The sequence below is a fragment of the Limanda limanda genome, chromosome 10 (genome assembly GCF_963576545.1).
Source record: "Limanda limanda chromosome 10, fLimLim1.1, whole genome shotgun sequence".
NCBI lineage: Eukaryota > Metazoa > Chordata > Actinopteri > Pleuronectiformes > Pleuronectidae > Limanda > Limanda limanda.
Genome location: NC_083645.1, coordinates 21,444,550 through 21,459,644, shown reverse-complemented (window position 1 = coordinate 21,459,644; position 15,095 = coordinate 21,444,550). Strand labels below are relative to the sequence as shown.

General features: G+C 42.3%; 3 protein-coding genes across 3 annotated transcripts; 2 read left to right on the top strand and 1 right to left on the bottom strand.

Annotated features, from left to right (window-relative positions):
- The first annotated feature begins 1,894 nt into the window (after positions 1-1,894).
- LOC133011467 (uncharacterized) lies at positions 1,895-3,926 on the top strand. The gene is made up of 4 exons (XM_061079196.1): positions 1,895-1,949; positions 2,047-2,091; positions 2,190-2,350; positions 3,105-3,926. Exons 1-4 carry the CDS (start codon positions 1,895-1,897, stop codon positions 3,924-3,926), a joined length of 1,083 nt encoding a protein of 360 aa, XP_060935179.1.
- Positions 3,927-4,647: 721 nt separating this feature from the next.
- Positions 4,648-7,802, bottom strand: cops6 (COP9 signalosome subunit 6). The gene is made up of 9 exons (XM_061079505.1): positions 7,681-7,802; positions 7,433-7,564; positions 7,193-7,281; positions 6,969-7,031; positions 6,814-6,861; positions 6,590-6,704; positions 6,042-6,134; positions 5,688-5,788; positions 4,648-5,115 (listed from the first exon to the last, which is right to left on the bottom strand). Exons 1-9 carry the CDS (start codon positions 7,790-7,792, stop codon positions 4,975-4,977), a joined length of 894 nt encoding a protein of 297 aa, XP_060935488.1. The 5' UTR covers positions 7,793-7,802; the 3' UTR covers positions 4,648-4,974.
- A 2,580-nt stretch (positions 7,803-10,382) lies between these two features.
- Positions 10,383-14,444, top strand: LOC133011798 (F-box/LRR-repeat protein 12-like). Its single transcript, XM_061079701.1, has 3 exons — positions 10,383-10,503; positions 10,648-10,723; positions 11,626-14,444. Exons 1-3 carry the CDS (start codon positions 10,403-10,405, stop codon positions 12,667-12,669), a joined length of 1,221 nt encoding a protein of 406 aa, XP_060935684.1. The 5' UTR covers positions 10,383-10,402; the 3' UTR covers positions 12,670-14,444.
- Positions 14,445-15,095: the final 651 nt, after the last annotated feature.

Genomic DNA, 15,095 nt, shown 5'->3' with positions numbered 1-15,095 from the left:
ACCTCTAAGTCAGCACACAGGTCGATCTCTTCCATTCAAACCTTACATGTTGAGTCACTGTTCTTACAACACTAAGAACAGTTAAGCCGAAGTTTCACCTTCAGTGTTTTGTTAGCAGCTCTGTTGCAGCTTTCACTAACACCTCAAACACCTTCCTTGTAAAACAGAACAAGGAGCTGTAACCAGACATTGTTTCCATCATCGTTCACTTCATATAGAAAAAAAGCCCATTAGAGAGTTAAACACCAAAGTCGATCCTCTGATGTAAAACATAAAAACTCTAGTGGAAGGCCTGTGTTTGAAAAGTTGTATCAGCAAGGGAAACTCAACTGTGCATGGAAAGTGATTGTCATTATTAGGCTTATTCCATTGTACTGATTATTGCTGATGCATTAATGTACATGTAGGATTTTATTGTTGATCAAGATGGAGCTTCTCCGTTGAGGAGCTGCTTTTTTAACCCCGTCGGTTTATTTGTTCATTAGCAGGATCACACAAAAACTACCAGAAAGATTTACACTAAACTTGTTGGAAGGAAGCCAAGAAAAAAACCATTAAATCTTGAGGCCGGATGTAATTTTTTCCCCCAGTTTTTATTACTTTAACATCACAAGATAGTTTTATAGTTTCACCAATTTGTCTGGAAATAATTATGGATCTTGATGAGAAAACCACATATTTAGAGACTGGTGTTATTGAGTCTAGTTTGTTTTTAGATGATGCAACATCATGGTGCATCATATAAGAGAATCGTGTTGATTGATCAGCAACAAAAACAAGTAAAAACTGCCTTTGTTATACTCACATCGTGTATATGCTAGCAGCATTTATCCTGTTTATAATACTTTCTCAAGTAGTTGAATGGGAACCCAGGGGCCGTGCATCACATGCAGTGATGTTAAGACATGTCACATAAACTGTATGACGGACTTCTGTAAGAATGCAGTTTAAATTTAAGCACTTCAGATTTTTTATCGTGGACATGTTCAGACCCAAAGGAAGGTGAAGCCACTCTTTGTTAAAGCAGGTGTTCTCTGGGTAAAGACACAAGCACCTTCAGGAGCTGTGAGCGTTCCAGAATCCTCGTTACGACTCGTGTCAAAGTCAAGGTTCTGTGTGAGTTGTCATCTGTGAGGCTTTGCTGTGTTTTTTTGTTTGGCTGAGATATTGTGTTAGTCGGCAGCATTTCCCCCACGGCAGCAGTCGTCCCAGCAGGTGATGCTTTCCTCTCAGACTTAATGGGGGAGTTTCCATTTGAAGTCTGTTCTCTTTACGACTCTGCTGCTAAAGTCCAGGGGCTTTTTTATTCTTAATTGGCGCCAGAGGGCCTCATATTAAACGGTATTAAAGAGAGAGGCGGGGACCAGAGTTTGGTCTCAGGTTCGGTGAAATCCCATTGGACAGGAGATGATGTGTCAGTGGGACTGACACTGGCTTCTGTATTTAACCCAGTCAGCCAAGTTGGTCCAGTGAACACAGCCTCCTGAGCCAGGTGAGTGACACACGGACGGGTGGGACCGAGGTGTTCAGCATCATGAACTAGAAACTGGATGGTAGTCAGTTAACATGGTGTAACTGCTTTTTATCACAATTGACAGGAACCTGACGGGACAATAGATAAACCTGGAGACAAGTCTTCTTAAAATCAATGAGTTATTTTCTTTTGTGTAAAACACTTTTGTTAAATCTTACACAGCCTCAATTTGAGTAAGAAAACCAAAAATTTGCTTTTTTACCTTTTAAAACTTGTCTAACGTTGTGCATAATGTTGGATACATATTGTAAATTAATTTTCTATTTCTAATTTATACTCTAATAATAAGAAAACAAGGATTTTGTGAAATTTACATCTTTTCTCAAGCAAAACATTTTTTTCCTGTATCAGTGGTTCAAGATGATTTCGACATTATGGCTGGGGGGGGCTCTCTGCTGTCTGATGCTGCTCCCAGGTCAGTGTCTGATTCTCTATTGTACAACTTCTGAAAAGTAAATGTCTCATGATTCTGGGACATTATAATCTAACACATGTTTTGTTTCCTCTCCCAGGGCTGATGGAGGCCAAATCATTACTGAACTCCATCGAGCAGGACGGTAACGGCTGAGCTTTAAATCACTTTTCAGCTTAAAAGTAAACTCTTTGTCCCTTTGTGCAGCAGTAACTGAAAGGTTATCAACTCTTCTGTCAACAGAGATGGTTCCTGTCAGTCACGTTAACATCGCCTCAGAGCAAGCAAACAGCTTCCTGACTCACTCCAGACCCAAACGCAACGTGGACCCCAGATGGCACCGAGGAAACCCCGACTTCCAGGCTTACTACCGATACTACAGCAGCATCGGACACACTGAGGGGGTGAGAGTCAAGAGTCTGTACGCTACATGTCAGGATATGGGGTTGTGGACAAGTGGACACACCGCCTCTGGGCTTCAAACTTCTCATTCTAGTGGCCTGACTTCTGTAATAAGGAGAAAAGGAGAAGGTATTTTGCATAGACACCTCACTGCATAGTCAATTTAATTTTTTGCTAAAAAGAAATTAGTTGTCAAAATATAAATAATCTGAATTTTTTGCTTAAAATCTTTTTGCTTAAATAAACAAATGAAAAAGTTGTAAAATATGGAACTCACCGATTTAATAAATCTTTTTTTTTTTTTAGAATATTTTATTTCTCCAAATATTTTCACAATGTAAGAGAACATGCACAGCGTAGAGAACACCCCACATTAGACATTACAGAAAATTACATAACAAAATAAAAAAAATACACACATAGATGAAATAAAACTAATTAAATAAATAAAGTAAATAATTCCCACCACCCAAAGAGAAAACAAAACAACAACAAAAAGTTGGTGCATAGGATGACACATCACAGAGAAATACCGCAATGACACAGTAAATAATGTAATTCAGAGCTCCAAATAGTTACAGTCCTATGGTATCGTTGGTGGTGTATCCATGTACTCCAAATAAGGCTGCCAGATTATTTAATAAATCTTTTTACTCTCTACAGGTGATTGTATTTATTTATTATTGTTATTATTATTATAACAAATGAGTGGGTTTTCCTGTTGGATTCACTGTCTCTCTTTGCTCCACCTCTCAGCTCTATGAGATCGACAAACTGCGGATGCTCTACCAGCAGATGAGACAACTGGAGCAGACCTACGGCCCCAATGCCTCCTACTACCAGAACAAGCTGGGGGTTCCTCCTCCACCTCCCATGAAAGGGGTTCCCAATCCACCTCCCATGAAAGGGGTTCCTCCTCCACCTCCCATGAAAGGGGTTCCTCCTCCACCTCCGATGAAAGGGGTTCATCCTCCACTTCTCATGAAAGGTGTCCCGAGGCCCACCGCGCCCCCTCCTCCTCTCCCAGCTGCTCCATCTATCTCCCAGGCCGATGTTCTCTATCTGTGCAACAAGAAGGATCCGCTCTGCAAGCCCCACATCGTCTACCTGCCCAGTGGCGCCATCCCAGTGCTCTGCGACCCCCGCTACCACCCCCACTGCACCCCCCAGAAGGCTGCACCCGCCCCTGTGGCAGTGCTTCAACCTCTTCCCGCTGCACCAAAGAAGTTTGTCCTACCTCCGCCGGTCCTTGTCAAGGCTGGCCCTGCTCCCGTCCGCACCTTCAAGGGCATGGAGTACGACTGTGACCCCTACTGGGACCCCGACTGCCTGGTGGACAGCCCCCCCAGGCCTATGAAAGGGAAGGGTGAGGTCCCACCACCACCACCACCTATGGAGGAGAAGGAGGTACCAGCACCTCCTGCACCCATCGAGAAGAAAACTAAATTCTACCCGTACCCTTACTACCCTATGCCCTACGACCCCAGGGACGAGCTGTACGACCCGGTCCGCTTCAAGTACCCCGAGCCGGTGGATCCTTCTGAGCCTGCTGATGAGACTGCAGAGGCCAGCCAGTAAAACATCTGGGAGGTGAAGGAGGAAAAGACTTTTCATTGAAAACATTTAAGTTGCACAATATCCACATTTTTGGTGTTTTTATCTTTGAGCTTCTCTGCGACTGCACCGTCACAGACAAAGCAAAAGCATAAATAAGTTGCCATATTTGTAGGAACCTCTCTAAAGTGAGAACTTGACATATTAACTGTCAGTATGTAAGAAAGCAGTCAACACAAGCATGTAATGCAAATGATGTATTTTGGCGTAATGACAAATAAAATGTTACAAAACTGTCCCGAGAAGTATTTGGTCTTTGGATGTGTTTTTACCACACTGCATGAAAACCCAAAGAGGAAGCTGCTGCCACATGGCAGGTGGGAGTAGACCAGTAAAGTCAACGTGTGGAACGCAGGGGGTCATTACACCTGGTTTATGTAAACGCTGACTCCAGTTAGACCCCCGACTCTGCAGCCATAACCCCCCCCCCCCCCTCTTCCTAGTGCGTATGCCCATCTTTCCAGAACCTCCCGAGGCGATCACACAGCGGGAACACTCTTCAAGGGATCAGCTAACTGCAAACACTCCTGACAATAAACCTGAAGCTAAAGCAGCTCCACGTAGTTACTGTACTTTCACAGGCTCATTTAAAAATGCAGGTCTGACATTTTTACGAGCCGTGTTCTGTGATGTTTACGCTGTTTATAATCACTTAAATTCAGGAAGAAGACAAATTAAACTCCCATGAAGAAAATCAGCAGATCATTTATTACAAACAGAAACGATAAAACAAACAGGGTAAAATAATATAACGATCATGTACAGTGGATTCATTTCTGTGTTGACCCGAGAGTTTTGTACAAATCTCTTACTGATCGGTGTAATTAAGTGCTCTTGGATACACTCGCGGTTGTAATTGAAAACGGTAAACTGGTTTGAAAAGCTACTGTTGGTTATGAGTTTGTCTTAGCTAACCAAAATACAAACAAACCAAAAAAATAAAATAAAACGACGAAACAGAGAAATTAAACTGCAGTGCTTGTTTTTGTCTCTGGCTCAGCTGACCGCCGGCTCAAAAGAAGAGTCCTCTCATCCTCCGGCCGATGCCCTGTCTGTCGTACAGGACGTTGAACTTGTTGATGAACTGGTTCATACTGTTGCAGGTCTTGGTGATGGTTCCTAAGTAGGCCATGAGGCCCACGTCATTACATTGCTGCAGGGAAAACAAGAGGCACAGTTACAGGAAGCATCTGTTATCAGGATTCAGTACAATCATCTCAAACTACTGTCTTGTCTTTATCCAGACCAAACGGAGCAGAGTACTTTTATGTCAAGAGAATTATCAGAGTTAGAAACGATATATCTGTTTCAAAGGATTTCTATTTTCAGTCAGAATAAATGGGCCTGAGGCTGAGTGTAATAACTGTTTTCAAACAAGAGCTCTGCTAAATGTCGGGACCCAATTTATAGGATATTTTCATTCTCAGTTTGCTTTTCACATGTGAAGAATGCAGCAGGAGATAGACGGGAAAATATCCAGAACAACCAGGGGAGCATTGGCTGCTGGGCAGAGCTGCAGGAGGCAGGACATGACGCATAAATTCCACTATGGAAAGCACATGTTTTTGTTTACAGGATATCACATGGTCCTTATCGCCAAAAGCACGATGGATGCCAAGTCATCATCTTCACCAGCATCATCCACGTCTACTTAAAAACTGATATTTTGATAAAAAACAATCTCATATTACAAAAATAGTCATCAAATGTGTATGTGAGACTTACATCGTAGAAGTCAGTTTTAAATTTGATGGTGCTGAGGACGGGCAGTCTATGACACAGGGCGTTTGCTTCTCGAAGGATCTCATGGTTGAACGGCACCTCTCCTGCGGCACATGAAGGCAGATGGGGGAGAGAGAAAAAGACAGAGCTTGTTATGAAGGGACAATAAAAAAAGAGCTGAGATGATGTTATCAAACTGGAGCTGGTAATTATGGTGCTGCGCTCAAAGTGGGGCCTCACTGAATGGTGTAAAAGTGAGGAAGGGAAACATCCCATTTAGAAACAGCTGTTTTCCAGACATATTCCCACATTCTTTGCTCTCAGTGCATCATTAAAAAACCTTGTCGGTCCACTCACCTGATTCCACGGCTTTGACGTACTCGAGAATGATCCTCACCCGACTGTGGAGCATCTTTATCGCACTGTGCTGGGCTATGAGGTGTTCAGCCACTAACAGACATAAACAAAACACCAGAGTTAAAAACGTTTTCAAACAGAATTCATTTTCAATGAAATGTTTTTATGTTAAGTATACAATAACGTGCCTCTGAATATTTATTTGAATGGAATAAGGGCGCTTGTAATGTGCTTCAAAATGATCTACAATTATTCAAATTCGTTCAGTACTACCTGAAGAATTAGACCGGAATCTGTCACAATCTGTACAAGAATGCTTATTGTAAGACATTGTAGGTACAAGCTGTAATAAACATTTGATTTGGATTTGCAATGTGTCTGAGATAAGGGCTTTAACTGCTAACTGTTAAATAAACAGTCCGACAAACAGGCGTCTTTAGAAACGAGTGAGAAGGTTTCCAACAGGACACTGGAGAGAAAGTGAGATAACACTCACTGCCATTAACATGTAAAGCAGCAGAGCTGTGGTTACATTCCTCTGGACAAACCTGTGGAGTTTTCTCCGGTGCCGGTGGCCGTCATTCGTGCTACGTGGTCGACGCCGATTCTCTCCGCCTCCTCCGTGGCCAGCGTGTACGTCAGCTCAGCAAACAACATGGTCGCCTGGGCAGAGATAAAACACACACACGAGATAAAGCTATTTGCGCAGAGAAAACTGGTTACTGCATAAGAAAAAAATGGATGATATTGTATATATATATATATATTGTACCTCGCCATTGATGATGTCGATCACAGATTCATAAACACTAACAGGCAGCTGAAAGAAGACAGGACAAGTTGTTTTCGAGCAGCTGTATCTGAATAAGGAACATAATCGGGCAGTTGTTGAATTCTTGAAGGGATTTAGAATGCAGGGAAACTCACGTCGGTGTGTTTGGTCAGCGGGTTGAGTTTGAGGAAGAGAGGGCTCTCAATGATCTCACACACCTGAGGGGGGGAGAAGGAAACAACCAGTAGAACAGGTGCTGAGCACAACTTCAAATAATCGAGCCACGTGCCACTGACTGAAAATGTGATGATCTCAGGTTGTTCATCGTCTGACTTCATTCATATTTACTGTACATGTTGTAGCTGTGACTTGTTCCTACCTGCTTGTGGATGTGGATGTCGGACTGGTCAGGAGGCCCCCCCGTGGCGTACCAGCCCAAGAACTCCATTTCTTTGAAAACCTGTTTGACTGAGAGATCACGTTAAATGTTACAGAAGAATTACAGCCACATTTCACTGATACTTATTTATCAATAACTGATCTATGATGTCTCGTGGTGAAAATAAAGTAAACACATACACAACAGAAGCACATTCTCGCCCTCACACACAGCACTTACATTGTTCTTCCTTGGTGTAGTAATACTCCTTGTCAATATGCACTCGTTCATCTACGGTTGTAGACAGCAACTCAAAGGAGTTCATCACCTCGATGTTCCTCCCCTCCTGTTTCCCTATCAGGGCCCCGATCACTGAGCAGGAGAGAAAACCCAATGAGCCGTTTCATTACGTTCAGCTGCAGAACAGGTGATGAGCGATGCACTGGTTTGTGATGTGTTGTTATTCCTGCAGAGCGTATCATACGTACCCTGCATTGGTTGTCCCTCTTGTGAGCGGATACGGATCCAGTGGTCGGATATGTTGAGGATAACCAGAGGATGTAAGGCCACAGAGACGCTCCCGGTGACGCCTGCGGCCATAACACTGGGGCTGGCTACAGTCACACAGACAAAAACGACTTTAACAATACAGCAACTGCGAGAATACAAAAGTCAATCCATAGATTTCTTTGACGAAATTCCTTTAACACCTGATTAATTCTTTAAGTCATTTATCAGTAAAGATTCAAAATAATTACTGTCTCCAGCTTCTCACATATGAGGATTTGCAATCACAAATAGATTTATCTTTGGATCTTTGGACTATTGGTTGTGAGAAAGTCATCCCGGGAAGTTGTAAAGCTCCTTTTGTGATGATTTAACGGTTTGATGATTCTGGAGGATGTAGTTTGTGTTGCATTAAACAGAGATGTGTTTGTGCTATTTAGCCGGATATGAATAATGGAACAGACACAGCTGTTCTTTGTAATACAGGTCGACAGCAGCACACAAACTGAAATCTGCACAATGACCATGAAGTTGAATCAGCTCCTCTCTGGAACAGTTTCATTAAAAGCTCTACATTATAATCTCTTGTTTGTCAAAAGGTCTGTTGAACTACTATATGTTTTCCTGATTAAATACTTACTAAGAGTAATTTGTGTAATTTATTGATATTCCCACTAGTGTGGAGCTACTTGTGGACCAGTAAGACTCATACAGAGGAGGAAAGGACTTTATAATGAAGTAAAATATCTTGTGACTGTTAAAATGAACAATATTTACATGAACCCGGGAGAGAAAATGAATAGAGGTGAATTAAAGGATTAAAAATATGATACTAGGGCCGGACAATAAAACAACATCAATATAATGTTGATCAATAACAATATATCAAGAGATATCATTAATCCACCTCACGTGTATTCATTGTTTGTCCTCCTTTGATCATGAAGAGTTTAAAGCCACAACCTTCATTGAGAAGCAAACCTCTGTCTTTAATTCATCAAGACAATTGTCAATATGGATTGATGAACATGTTTATCTCAATATATTTTGGACCGTGTCACCCAGCCTGAGGGTTTAATGTAGAAAACCTGATCAGACACGAGTAATTAATAGATTATACATCTTGAATCAGGTCTAATCGGATGTTTAAACAACGAGCGGTGCAGATGTGCTGCTACTTTGGCTCCACATCTGTATTTTGACATGTGGTCATTGTTGTGTCTCAGTAATACGAGTTTATATGTGAACCCACTTGTGCGGAAGGATTCGGGTGCACTCCACCGACACACGATGTAGAGACACACGAGAAAAGAACCGATCTCACATCCAACGTGATTCAGTTGTTGACACATTTTTTACATGAGATTTGCTTCACGTCAGCCCCGCTGGCACCGAGCAGCCCGCGGCCTCCAGCGGCAGATCGGCCCTAACGACCCCCGGAAGCACTGCGGGGCGGAACACGTCTCCGCCCGGGCACTGCTTCCCGTCGGTGTCGGGAAGAACCAGGGAGATAAGTGAGAAATACTCGCCTGCCCCATCCACTTCCATTCCTCCACCATTGCTGGTCGCCATCTTGTCCGGTGATCCGCGCAGGCGCAGTGCACTGTTGACGTCATGGATGGCTACTTATTCTTCTTTTGGCTTTTACTGGCGGTTGGTCGACAAGGAATTTGTGGCATTACTGCCACCTGCTGGTGTGGAGTGTGGGTCAGGGAAGATAGATACAGAGATGGATGGATGGATGGATGGATGGATGGATGGATGGATGGATGGATGGATGGATGGATGGATGGATGGATGGATGGATGGATGGATGGATGGATGGATGGATGGATGGATGGATGGATGGATGGATGGATAGATAGATAGATAGATAGATAGATAGATAGATAGATAGATAGATAGATAGATAGATAGATAGATAGATAGATAGATAGATAGATAGATAGGTAGAGACAGAGAGACAGAGAGACAGAGAGGGATAGACAGACAGACAGACAGACAGACAGACAGACAGACAGACAGACAGACAGACAGACAGACAGACAGACAGACAGACAGACAGACAGACAGACAGACAGACAGACAGACAGACAGACAGACAGACAGACAGACAGATAGATAGATAGATAGATAGAGAGAGTTATATAGAGAGTTATATAGATAGATAGACAGACATAACATGCACCTGTAAAATTAGGGAACAGTAGATGTCAGTGAGTCTAAAAAATAGGGCAAGAATCAAACTTAAAATATGAAACTAGAGATTTATATAAATTATAACTATATTATCTATTATATTGAGATACAAAAAATATGTATACTCTCTAAATTCTAGTTAATTTAACCTGATGTTCTTCATTTTCTAATAATAATCATTATTAATATTATGTTAATTGGCGGATGGCAAACCAGCCTATAGGCGCATTACTGCCACCTTCTGGACTGGAGTGTGTAGCAGTGCACAAAACAAAACAAAACAAATTTGAAACGTAGTTTTTTATTTTCTTTCTGTTTCTCTTCAGTACATCATTTGAAGACGTTGCTGAATAAAACAAATATATTTAATTCATCCGGTTATTTCCGCTAGGGCCAAGAGTCTCCGGGTAGCTGTTTCCGGGGGAACTGTTGGTTCGTGCGCAGCCGCGGTGCGTCGCGGTATTAGTCCCGTGTCGAGGGGTCCGGAGGAGTTTTGTTTACAAAATGGAAGAATTTAAAAGCTGGAACCTGGACTACTTCCCGGAGAACATCCTGATAGACGTGCTGTCGTTCCTCAGCGTGAGGGAACTGGTCCGAGCTGGACGGTGAGACACATGTAACCCAGCTGTCACAGGCTTGTCCTCCTTTATCAAGCAGATCCTCGTCCTGTGAGACAGAAAGCGTCCACCTCTGTCTTTGTTCTGTCTCCAGTCACATGATGACACTGTTTGTTGTGTTCACTTCCGCAGAGTGTGTAAGAGATGGAAACGCCTCGTCAAAGACCAGCGGCTGTGGAGGTTTGTCGACCTGACTGCCTGGAAAGGAGTAAGTTACTGACAGTGTGTTTCTTTTTCATTGATCCAGTCATACATCATAGTGTTTAGACACCACCACACACCTATAGACACATTTGTTACACAAAACCAGGTGCTTCCACAACTTCCCCATTTTAGTTGGTGATAAAGAAGAAAACCTGAGAGCGACTGAAAGCCTTTAAGTCAAAATCCTTGAGTAATCAGAATCACTGGGTTCAAACTTTGTCGTCACAATAAATCAATGACAACAAAGCCTCCAATAATCATGGGATTCCTGACCAATCATGTCTGTTTAAGGCTGTGAATATATTAAATTGACACACATCAAAACTGACATTTACAATTTGATGACCTTTACCCTACGTTCTTAGTTTCGATCGGTCCTGTAAAATCTTTATAGTGTGTACAACACAAACAACCTCTGAAACAAAACCAAGAATCCTGATTACATATCTTAAATGTTCAGGTTTATGTTTTCCAGTCGGTCATTGTATAAAAGAGTTGGAGGACTCTTATATCAAATATGTCTCTGACCTTCTTTGACCACTTTCGGTTTTGCTTATGATTTCCATAGTCCAGACTAAACATTACGACATTTAGCTTCACTCTCTGCACCACAGAGTTGAATTCCATGCAGTTACATCTCCTCCTGTCATGTATTTATATCTCTTGTGTTTTTAAATCATTTAAAATCCTCTTTAAGGTTTAATTGTGAAATGTAATGTTTAATGCAGTATTTTTAATCACTTTGAAATACCTTAGTGTGTATCTTGCCCTAAGCCTCTTTTGAAGTTAACACTATAACAGATGGATTGTGTGTGTCTGTGAAATTATTGACATATTCTCTGTTTTGCCTCCCACCCTCCACTCTCAATACACACACATATTCATGGACTGTCCACTGTGTGTAAGGTGACGTCCCGTATTCTTTGGGTCCTGCTGCGTCAGTATCTGGGTTGTGGACTAAGGTGCCTCCGGTTGCGTGGTTTGCTGCTCTCGGCCCGAGGCGGCACCTTTCTCTCTGAGTCTTGGCTCAAAGCTTTGGCCACAAAGTGCCCTCGGCTGAGTAAGCTCTACCTCCTGCACGCAGACCTGAGAAGCCTGTCCAGCTGCCAGGTCCTACCTCCATCTCTAAAGGTGCTGGAGCTGCGTGGTTGTGAGCTGCCTCGCAGCTTCTTCAACCAGGCACTGCCTTCTTCACCTGCCCAAGAAAGAGCAGAAGCCACATCCAGTGTTGGTGCTCAACGGCAAGGACAGGATAAGAAAGGAAAAAAGCCTGGCTCTCCGTCAGGGATTCCTATTGAGACCTTAGTCCTGAACAATGTGCCCTCTTTCACGGACCAGCACCTGCAGAGTCTGATATCATGGGAGAGGCTCCATCGACTGGAGCTACGTGACACGTTTCGCGTCACTGCCAATGGGCTCAGGAACTGTGCTGCCAAGGAGGGCGTCTGTGGTGTGGAAGGGCTCTACAGGCTCAAGTTTCTGGAAATAGGCATCACTGGGCGGCAGGGCTACCAGTTACAGATGGCCTCCCTGGGTTTAGGGGCAGGATGGCTCGGACTGGAGGAGCTGAGCCTTGGTGGTAAAGAGGTGGGGCCGGGCCTGCTCTGTGCCAGCCGCCTGAAGGACCTGAAGCGCCTGTGCCTGTGGGCGTGCACCCTCAGCGAGATGCAGATAGTCCGGAGCTGCCGGATGCTCCGGGGACTTCGCCAGCTGGAGTTTTTGGACGTGACCTTCCAGCCTCGGCAGGGTCCACCAGTGGTGGAAGGGGAGGGTGGTGGTGAAGAAGAGCAGGAAGGTGAGGAAGCTGCAGATGAAGAAAGCAGCAATGAGGACAACAAGGCACAGGACGCGAATGATCCGATTCCTAGTCTGCGTCGCTCACTGGCCGTCCTGCTGCCGTCCTGCACACTAGTTTTCACCAACTGCTCCATTCAGATTAATGCAGATTAATGACATCTTAGCTGCTGCTGGCCAAAATAATGATATCTCATTCACACAGGCATATGCCATTTTAAATAGCATCATTGATATCATGATCAATTTAAGTTTTTATTATTGCCCACATAAGCTTAAAAGATATTACTATTTCATATGAAGCTCACTGGTGCAGCATCTATGTTTTCAGACCTTTGAGTCAACAAGTTTAAAAATGACTAACGAAGCAGGTACTCTGTGAAACTGAAGAAATCAAAGTTAGCTGTAATTAAATAAGTCTTGATGTCTTTTGAATCTGTTAACTAGCCAGAGGCATACCAAGTCTCAACTTTGCAAATCTGTGGTTTCTAGATATGTGAAATAGGACATAAGATGCACAGCCATCCACAATATAAACATAAACTCAGACAACCACTTGCCTCTTATTGTGAAGGTCCCCTGTGTGGAGCCAAAACAGCTTTGATCCATCGATGCATGGCTTCCGCCAGGGCTTTTTCTTTCAAAGCGCTTTACTGCACAAGTTACATTCACCCATTCACATAGGCACAGCACTTCTGTACACAATGTTTTTTTAGATCTAACATTGTTCATACACCGTCAGCACAGCCATCAGAGGCAATGTAGGGCTCATTATGTTGCCCAAGGACACTTCCTCGTGCAGACAGGAGGAGCTGGAGATTGAACCACCGACCTCCTGATCCACAGCCGCCCATCGGCAGCATCAGATAGTTTAATTTTCATGGATTTTTCTTTTCATGACGTCCCTAAGTTTGCCTAATGGAGACCAAGTCAACACCTTGAACTTTGTGATGATTGTTGTGTGCCAGGGCACATTCCCCTGGTGAGGGAGACCACTGCCACCAGGGAATGCTGTCTGCAACAATGTTTAGGTAAGTGGTACATGTCAAACTAAAGTCTACCTGAATACCAGGACCTGAGTATTCCCAGCAGAACACCATCCAGAGTTTAGCACTGTTCCAGCTGGCTTGCTTTTTTTCTCATAGTCCCTCATGGGGCTATTTCTTCTGCAGGTAAATTATTCACACACATCAGGCCGTCAAAATGATGAAAAAGAAAACATTAATCAACTTCAAGAACTGAGTGTTCACTGGCTGCCTAACACATCCCACTTCTTGACGGCTGTCACTGTAACTAGATGTTCAGCTGTCAGGTTTTAATGTTGTGGCTGTTTGCTGTACGTCCTCTTTATGGAGCTAGATTTAACAATGAAGTATGAAAATATTTCTTTGGATAATACAACTATATGACAATGTTGGCTATACAAGACAAATTGTGGGACTTCAATACTTTGAAAATTGTGTTGCCACAAAGCAGCCTTGCTAGACTTGGAACTGCCAGGTTAGTAAATGGTTCGGTGACATTGGTAAAGTTAACAAAACATTGACTCATGGTTTATATTGACAGAATCTTTACCCACCATCTTCAATGCAAATCTGTAGACAGTCACTTCCAAACCGAACCAAAGTGTTTTGAATACTCAGTTCGCATATTATAGAACATTTGTAAGTATTACTGTAGAGACATGAGCAGCTGCAAGCGACAATGAGAGAGATATGAAACTAACGAAAGGATATGATGCACCTGTTTCCTGTTCTTTGACACCTTTCAACTGATCAGAAAAAAGTGTCTGTCACAAGCAGGTGTTTTGGTGTTTGTCAGTTTTGTGTTTGTTGAAGAGCAGCATACCATTTTTAAAGTCCTCTTTGTAATTTCTTGTTTCCATTTTATTTTATTTTACTCCTTTAGAAATTATGAAATGAAAACAATGTAAAGGGAAAACATAGATAAGTGTTTTTGACATGATTTCTCATGTAAATAACAAAGAAGATTGAAATCTTAAATGAGAAACTGGTTTTGAATAAATCTATTTTGAGCAAATAAAAGTTGGTGTATTTGTCTCGTATTTTGTGATTGGTTTGCACAATTCATCAAAAACCTGATTTAAAGGTTACAGCATTTCAGTGAAGTCCACACACATGAGCCTAACTCAAAAAATAACTGATGTATTTAAACATTAAGATGTGATGAAGCTGCAGCTAAATTTATCTTAAACTAAACACCTTCAAATATATTACAGACAATGACTTCATGTTAAAAATACATTAAAAAAAACAACTGTAAAGGATTAACACACAAGTGGTCAAGCTGGAATTAAAGTGCATGTGTACTTGTTCAGATATTAGTGTTGTCTCATTCAAATATGCCAGAAAAATAGGATTTGTTTCAGGAAATTACATTTGTGTAGGAAAAGTATTGATAAGATACATATACACTTACTTCACATCATATTTGATATGTGTTGATATAAACCGTATTGATATTATATATAATTTTATACAAAAATATTGTCTTTTGAACACTCTGTCTACATATTCTTACACTCATAGTATATTATATTATCTATTGTATAGTCAAATACT

Coding starts and splice junctions, on each gene's coding strand:
- LOC133011798 (XM_061079701.1), top strand. CDS start 10,403: ATGGAAGAATTTAAAAGCTGGAACCTGGACTACTTCCCGGAGAACATC. Junction 10,504..10,647: donor GAACTGGTCCGAGCTGGACG/GTGAGACACATG, acceptor TCACTTCCGCAG/AGTGTGTAAGAGATGGAAAC. Junction 10,724..11,625: donor ACCTGACTGCCTGGAAAGGA/GTAAGTTACTGA, acceptor ACTGTGTGTAAG/GTGACGTCCCGTATTCTTTG.
- LOC133011467 (XM_061079196.1), top strand. CDS start 1,895: ATGATTTCGACATTATGGCTGGGGGGGGCTCTCTGCTGTCTGATGCTG. Junction 2,092..2,189: donor GAACTCCATCGAGCAGGACG/GTAACGGCTGAG, acceptor TTCTGTCAACAG/AGATGGTTCCTGTCAGTCAC. Junction 2,351..3,104: donor GCATCGGACACACTGAGGGG/GTGAGAGTCAAG, acceptor TCCACCTCTCAG/CTCTATGAGATCGACAAACT.
- cops6 (XM_061079505.1), bottom strand. CDS start 7,792: ATGGCCGCAGGCGTCACCGGGAGCGTCTCTGTGGCCTTACATCCTCTG. Junction 7,565..7,680: donor AGAGGGACAACCAATGCAGG/GTACGTATGATA, acceptor TCTCCTGCTCAG/TGATCGGGGCCCTGATAGGG. Junction 7,282..7,432: donor CTACACCAAGGAAGAACAAT/GTAAGTGCTGTG, acceptor GTGATCTCTCAG/TCAAACAGGTTTTCAAAGAA.